The following is a 7,414-nucleotide window of genomic DNA, read 5'->3' on the forward strand; positions in this document are numbered from 1 at the left end:
GTAAGATTTAAAAATAAATGAATAAATTTAAATATATAAGAAGTGGTAAATTGAAATTATAAATTAAGAGTTTTTTTTAGAGTTTTTAATTATTTAAATTTAATTAAAAAATTCTATATCATAAATTTTAATAATTGACATTATAGCATCTATTTTTTTGAAAAAAGGCATCATTTTATATCTTAAAAATGTAATTTAAATAATACAAAGCTACAATTTCATCTATAATTTGTTACCATATTTTAATAATTTAAGAACATTATTATAAAAAAAACAACTATCTTTTTATTTATTTTATTTGATTGGAAAAGGTTATCAATTTTAAAGTAAATATTTGGTAAACAATATTCTAACAATGTAGTGGTACTGGTAACTGATAGAGATTGTAGATTCGGGGAATCTCTTAGAATTCAATGAGCAACTATTGTCAGCTAATTGACTTTATTGTTACTGTACAATCAAGATAAGAATAGCCGTTTTATAGTAATCAATTTTAACGTGTCCATGGACAATTCTTCTTCACAAATAAACGATGACGGGATTTATTGGTCTTTAGAGGCCAATAGTATCAATGTAGGTCTTGCAATTTAATACATTACAAAAATTACAGAAGCAGCGCTTCTTATTGAATGTAAAATGTTTCCTTCCCAACAACACGGACACTATCAATGGATTTACAAGAGCTGTGAAACGCCTTCTTTTAGAAATATTTCAGAGATGATTGCGTAAGACTTCTGAGTAAGATGAATTGAATCAAAGAATACATATTTTGAAGCATCACTACATGTAAACGGTGTCGCCTCGTTGCACAGATACCCGAATTCGATGGTACCAGTGCCACAGCAAGCTTTTCCCGTCACTTCAAACCCTGCAAATTAACACACTCAAATTAAATGTGAATTTGAAATAGTGAACATTATATAAATATGGTGTATGGTGTTTGTTTGGGGTATTTTTAAATTTTGAGTCGTCAATCTATTTTATTAATCAATATAATTTTAAAGGGTATATAATTATTGCAGCAATCTCGTTAAAAAAGACGAAGAGTGGATAATTAAAAATTTAGAAAATTATAAATTTTATAGATTAATTTGGTTTTAGTGGAAATTAACCACCATGATCCTCATCACAATAAATTTGATAAAAAAATATTGAAAAATAATTAATACAAATAACCATTATTATTTTAAATATTTATATAAGTATTATATTAGTATTTATAGTATTTATTAATTACTTAAGAAAATTGCAACATAAGGAAAGAATATAGCTTCACTATACCTACCATATTTAGCTGGATCTTTTATGGCGTCTAAGACAATGTCGAAATATTTGAGGGAAACAATTTTGAGCCCAGGAAGCTTAGCTTTCAGTGCATCAATGGTCGATAAGAGTTTTTCATTAAATTCAGCTGCGGCCTCGTTCACTTTCTCTGCGCACTCTCCTCCTACTTTAATATGCAGAGATTTTTCAAAGGGTAGACAGCCTAAAGGAGGTAGGTTTATTACCCCAATCCTACGCACATCCAAACTGTACAGATCCTGCAACAATAATTGAGATACGAAGATATTAAATATTTGTTGACAATTTCTTAGGTTACATAAAGTTGAGTGAGAATATTCAAACCTCAATATATCCAGATAATGTGCGCAATAGAAAATCTACGTATTGGGAAACTGTAAAGTGCGATGGGCGAATTGGTTCCAGAAAATAATTTGCAATGAAGTCGTTAGTGCCAATGCTGATAAAAGCCACTGCGGTATTCAACAGCATGGAAGCCTTCTCTATACCTCCAACCAGCGTGGCCACCCGAGTTCGATATTCCTTGAAATATTCGATTTCTTTCCACATTGGAATCACCGACTGCCAAATTCAGATCGTCCAGTAATAATTAGCCAGTTTCGACATCTACTATCTCGTTCACTAAAATAATAGCAAATCTAGTAATATGATAGAATACAGAATATTTGAATGACAATTTCTCATATAATCTACTGGATTTAATAACTGATTTAGAAAATTTAGTTTGAATGTTTAGAAAATTAGTTCATTTAAATTGTTTGGATAATAGTTCGAAACACATCCCCAATTAATATTTTTATGTGACAAATCTAGAAAACAGATATATAAATGATTAACTTTACTCACGTAAACTTACATTAAGAAATCTTTTACAAATATACAAAACATGGACACCCAAATATTAGTGCAAACAATTTCATTTCATTTAATTTGATGATGAAGGTTTTATTGTGAGTGCGTGGATATAGAGGATAGGTGGTCATTATTTACTAAAGTGGCAGCGGTGAGATTGTCTAATCCGGTCCCTGATGAGGAGAAACTGACGCCTGTGATCAAGTCTTGTTCTTGAAGGTTCGGATCAAGATATGCTGGCAGCAGCTCTTTGATGCCAAGCCCCGCAACTATATATTCATTTGAACACCAAAACAATGTAAAATTTAGATATCTGTAACAATAAAAAATAATTAGCCGTCTGCCCAATTAATTAGTAACATTTTGCTTACCCAAATAGTCTGGAAGAATTTTTCCATCGGAGAATCTCCCCGTGGGATTGCCTCCCACGAAATTTCTTCCATAGGGAGGGAAATTACTATTGATTAACGTCGGAATGTGGTTGTTGTTTCCGGGATCTCCATAAGAGTCTCCGAAAAACAAAACTGCTCCAGCATTCTGTGCCTCAGCGTAAACCCCGAGCAAGAATGTCTGAAACGCAAATGCCCATAGCGACGAATGAAATGCAGACATGGCGATGGCGTTGAAACAAATAATTAAACGCAGACACACAACTCCGTGAGGCACTGGGTGATGGCAGCCTGCAGGGGTGATGTTGATTATATAATGTGCGTCTCGTCAAATCGTGCGATGTGAAGCACCACACAGACCACATGCAACGGATGCGTGGTGCTGTGGAATTCAATATTAAAGATCGCATTGGTGATCACGGATTGGAGCCTCAACTACAAAATAATGCCTTTCGCAATCTCCATTAATTTCCGTGTGAAGGTTACACCCAACTTCCAAAATCATTATGGCACGTTAGAACTTAACAATCCAATAATTGATTTCATTTTTGTGACTAAATTTTATAAAAGATCTATTTTCTTTTTTTAACAATTAACTCTCACTTTCAATTCCTCCACAAAACAGAATATTATAATAATAATAATTAAATCATTTCCTAGTTATAAATTATGTAATTTTAATTTTAATTAAAAATTGAAAATTATAACGAAATTTTAATTAACCTAAATAATCCAATTGAAGAAGCATGAAATATCCATTTAACAATGAATAACGTTATGCCATCTGGTGGCCAAGGATGTTCGAATAAGTGCATGACGAAGAGATCGTAGAAGTCATCCGTCTATGTAAACTTTTTGGCATAGATGGTTTATCTTTTCATTTATACACATATTAAGTTATTTTACTTATTTGTTTTAGTGGATATTATAATTATTTTTCCCTTTCAAATATGATTAGCAAATCTATTAAATCAAATACAGTTTAAAAAATATGAGAGTTCCATAATCTAATTTCGAATATTTCAAATATCAGGAATCAAATTCTTAAAAATAAAAATGGTAAATTCAATTAAAAGTGGTGGTGAATATTTTTTAAATTTGAACCAAAATACAATTTAAAAAATATAAAAATATTATAATCTAATTTCAAAAATCCTGGATCAGACTACTAAAAGGAAAAATTGGTAAATGCATGGGTCGTTGAAAAACTAACCGGATTTTGAAAAGATAAAGTGGCGACCTCGCTTCCGTTGGTGCATTGCATTTGTAAAATTGTTACGCCAAGAGTAAGTTGTATAAAAAAAAAAAAAAAATCAATAAAATGTTATAAAGAGGTCACAAACGTTTATATTTAAATCGGAAAAAATTATCCTTATATTAATCTGATGGAACTTGTAATCTTTTCATTTATGTAAATTTAACTATTATTCTTCATACTTCGTTTTTATTCTTCATACTTCGTTTTTGTGATTAATGAAAATTATATTTATATATATATATAATCTAAAAAAATAAATTAAATATATTTAAATTTTAAAGTAATTGAACATTGAAAAAAGTTTAAAATATTTTTGTTTTTGGAATTTAATAGTGGTTTTCTTTTTTTTTTAATATTAACTATTTACATGATTATTATAGAATTATAGAGGATAAGTTACATGCTATCTTTGTGTTTATGATTTGATATTAATTAGTTTTCTTTTCGTATTAAATCCTTGGCCTATGGTTAATTTCACATATTATTTATATGCTTCTTATTACACATTGGCTCAATCTTTTTTACCATTTATACCATTGAATCAATTGAGTTTTTTTCCTCAAGTAATGTGATAAAACTCAAGTAATGTGATAATTCCTCCCTACGATATAGGCTATATGCAATTTACAATGTGCTAGAAAATCAGTAGACTATGCAGCTCTAAATCATTGCTACTTTTTGATAAAAACAGCTAAAATCACACAATCACAGAAGCATAATCATACATGAGGCACAAATGGTGTATGTGTAAACACTCACACACACAGATTACATTCAGATCACTCTATTAAATAGAGTTTTTGAGATCCAACTTATTCCTAAATTAGATAGAGAGGTTGAGAGAATTTCTCAACCATCACAAACCAACTTCTTAAATATGGAATGTAAGCATTAATTCCAATATCCCCCCTTAATGATTACATTACATGAAAATAACAAAATAATCAAGCTTATCAGTAGATGCTCCATCAAGTTGCCTCATAACCCTCGGAAAGGTGTAGTTGGCAAGTTGGATTCCCGAGTTCCCTTCCTCAACTCCTGAATCAAGGACCTCCCGAAGTCAATTACTGGACAACATCCCAATGTGTCGCATAACCTCATTAGGAAACCACTTCCATGTCTACCACTAATGAGGGATCCTTCCCTAGATCCGCAACTGCCATACTATCTGGGCAACCATCCATATTGAGCCTTACTGCTACTTGATCTTCTTTCCCGGACAACGTTGCCCTTCCTCATCAATGCCTACCCCTATTTTGCCTACAAGGATAACGCTGATCAAATCCCGCTGGACTACGTTCTCTTCCAACCGAACGCCGGAATGGTGGACGAAGGCAAGAATCTGCACTACAGCAACATGCTCCACGCTCATATAGACGTCATTTATTCTGCGCTCTCGGTGCTCGATTACTCCGCCATGCTCCGTTAGCACTTGTCTTCATCAATTCTACACAGCGCTGCGCGGTAGCGTTCATTGCAACTCCGATCATAAGACTACCCTCAATGAATTTCTTCCCAACCAAGATTCCGAGTGAAGGGCTACAACCTGGAAAAACGAATTCGACAACAATACATGAACTTTTTGTTCGCTGGTGTTCTCGTCTCTCACACATCTGGCAGTGGGTTGAGGTTGATTTATAGCGGGCGAGACCCACAAATACGAAGGAACAATGTAAACCAGTTGGCTGATAAAAATAGCTGGTCAAAATGTTGGAGGCCAAAAACAACACCGCTCAGGAGATCGCTGCTCACGTAGAATATAGAAACGCCCAGTTTCAAACGCTCAGGAGATCGCTCAGGAGATCGTTGCTCACGCGTACGAAAAACAAATAAATTAACATAGGAAATCAATTTTCACTCTTATTTTTCAAGGATTTAGACTCACAATAGACAAGCCTCTGGTCCTGTGCTCTGATACCATGATAAAAACAGCTAAAATCACACAATCATAGAAGCATAATCATACATGAGGCACAAATGGTGTATGTGTAAACACTCACACACACAGATTACATTCAGATCACTCTATTAAATAGAGTTTTTGAGATCCAACTTATTCCTAAATTAGATAGAGATATTGAGAGAATTTCTCAACCATCACAAACCAACTTCTTAAATATGGAATGTAAGCATTAATTCCAACACTTTTGTCCTCTAACTAGATAAAGAAGTTTTGGAAAAACATATAAAACATATCTTATCCCATGTAATACATGGGAGGGAATTTCCTTTTTGTACTATAGCCTTGAACTATTAATTCATTATTTTTATGTCTCCATCTAAAGGATATTACTATGTATCATGTTGCTTATTCGAGTTCATGACAAGCGAATTGACATTGTTATTACTCATGGTGGCCCTAGGCCTTCCAACATTGGTTGTCCTTGGAGCATATATGTAACGTGTATCAAATGCAATGTTTTACGATAATTGTATGCCCTTGACTTAGTTTTCATATTGTGTCCTTTTCATGCATTTTATCGTTTGAACTATTTAATTGGGTCGTCAATACTATATTCACACTAAATGGTGTTGTTTGGTTTATTATGTTGCCACCACACACGTTATTCTATTGTTACATTTGCATGCAACTTGAAAAGTGGTGTCTAGTTATTTCACTTCGTGGAATTTTATATTAGCTGTAATGATGAATGGTGAATATCTACTCGTACAAAACGATGGTAGGGATTGAATGTGTAGTCGTTAGGGTAACCACCCTATACTTACTGACCCTCGTGGAATTTTATATTAGCTGTAATGATGAATGTTGAATATCTACTCGTACAAATTGATGTTAGGGATTGAATGTGTAGTAGTTAGGGTAACCACCCTACACTTGTCTGGTTACCGACCTTCATTCGCTCTGAAGCTTCTCGAAGAAAGTTGATCTACAAGGGTTTCGGTTTCCTACTCCCACTAAGGGGTTTCCTTTGGAGAAAACAATCGAAATCTCTTGTACTCTCAATAACAAGTCTCTAAAAATATCCTACGACTCCTTGAAATACTCGATTATGTTGGTGTCTTTACCCTTTGGTAATTTATGGTGGCATTCTACCTCTAGTTTATGATTGGCTTCTCTAGTTATCACAAGGTTTTCTTTTTCCTTTCATACTACAAGAGATTCTAACTTACTCATGCCAATGTTATGAAGGCAGTCTTAGGACTTCGCTTGCACAAGGGTTTTTTGAATTTGGCTATAAGATTTCGGTTCCACTTCTTCTGTATTCAACTCATTGGAAAAGGTGAGATGACCTCTATCATATATATTCTTTTTTATTTTTTTTAATTTTTTTTGTATCGATACTGTCCATTGGGTCACAAATTTCCTCCAAGGTCCGAGTTCTGGAAATTTTGACTTCCTAAGCTCTGTTTTTGCTTGGGTTTGCACGTAAGAATGACAGTCACACTTAGCATATCCCTTGTAGGTATAAGGATTAAGCCCCACACTACAATACTTTGGTATTTTTACATAATTCCATTTAGTTAAGATACCTCTCGGTACCATCCCTCTCATATTATCTTATTTTGGTCATGTGGGAGGTATGGTTTTTCTCTTGTGCGGTTACGATATGGAGAAAGAGGGTTTCGACTCCAACTAATAGGTTCTTACAAA

At 33.4% G+C, this 7,414-nt stretch overlaps 1 protein-coding gene across 1 annotated transcript; it reads right to left on the reverse strand.

Annotated features, from left to right (window-relative positions):
• Positions 1-464: 464 nt before the first annotated feature.
• On the reverse strand, positions 465-2,800 carry LOC149162172 (GDSL esterase/lipase At2g04570-like). The gene is made up of 5 exons (XM_089435635.1): positions 2,526-2,800; positions 2,293-2,423; positions 1,627-1,863; positions 1,286-1,541; positions 465-868 (listed from the first exon to the last, which is right to left on the reverse strand). Exons 1-5 carry the CDS (start codon positions 2,764-2,766, stop codon positions 675-677), a joined length of 1,059 nt encoding a protein of 352 aa, XP_089291761.1. The 5' UTR covers positions 2,767-2,800; the 3' UTR covers positions 465-674.
• Positions 2,801-7,414: the final 4,614 nt, after the last annotated feature.

Source organism: Pinus tabuliformis, chromosome 5_2 (genome assembly GCF_031772625.1).
Source record: "Pinus tabuliformis cultivar Carrire ecotype Pingquan chromosome 5_2, CPIR1, whole genome shotgun sequence".
Classification (NCBI taxonomy): Eukaryota; Viridiplantae; Streptophyta; class Pinopsida; order Pinales; family Pinaceae; genus Pinus; species Pinus tabuliformis.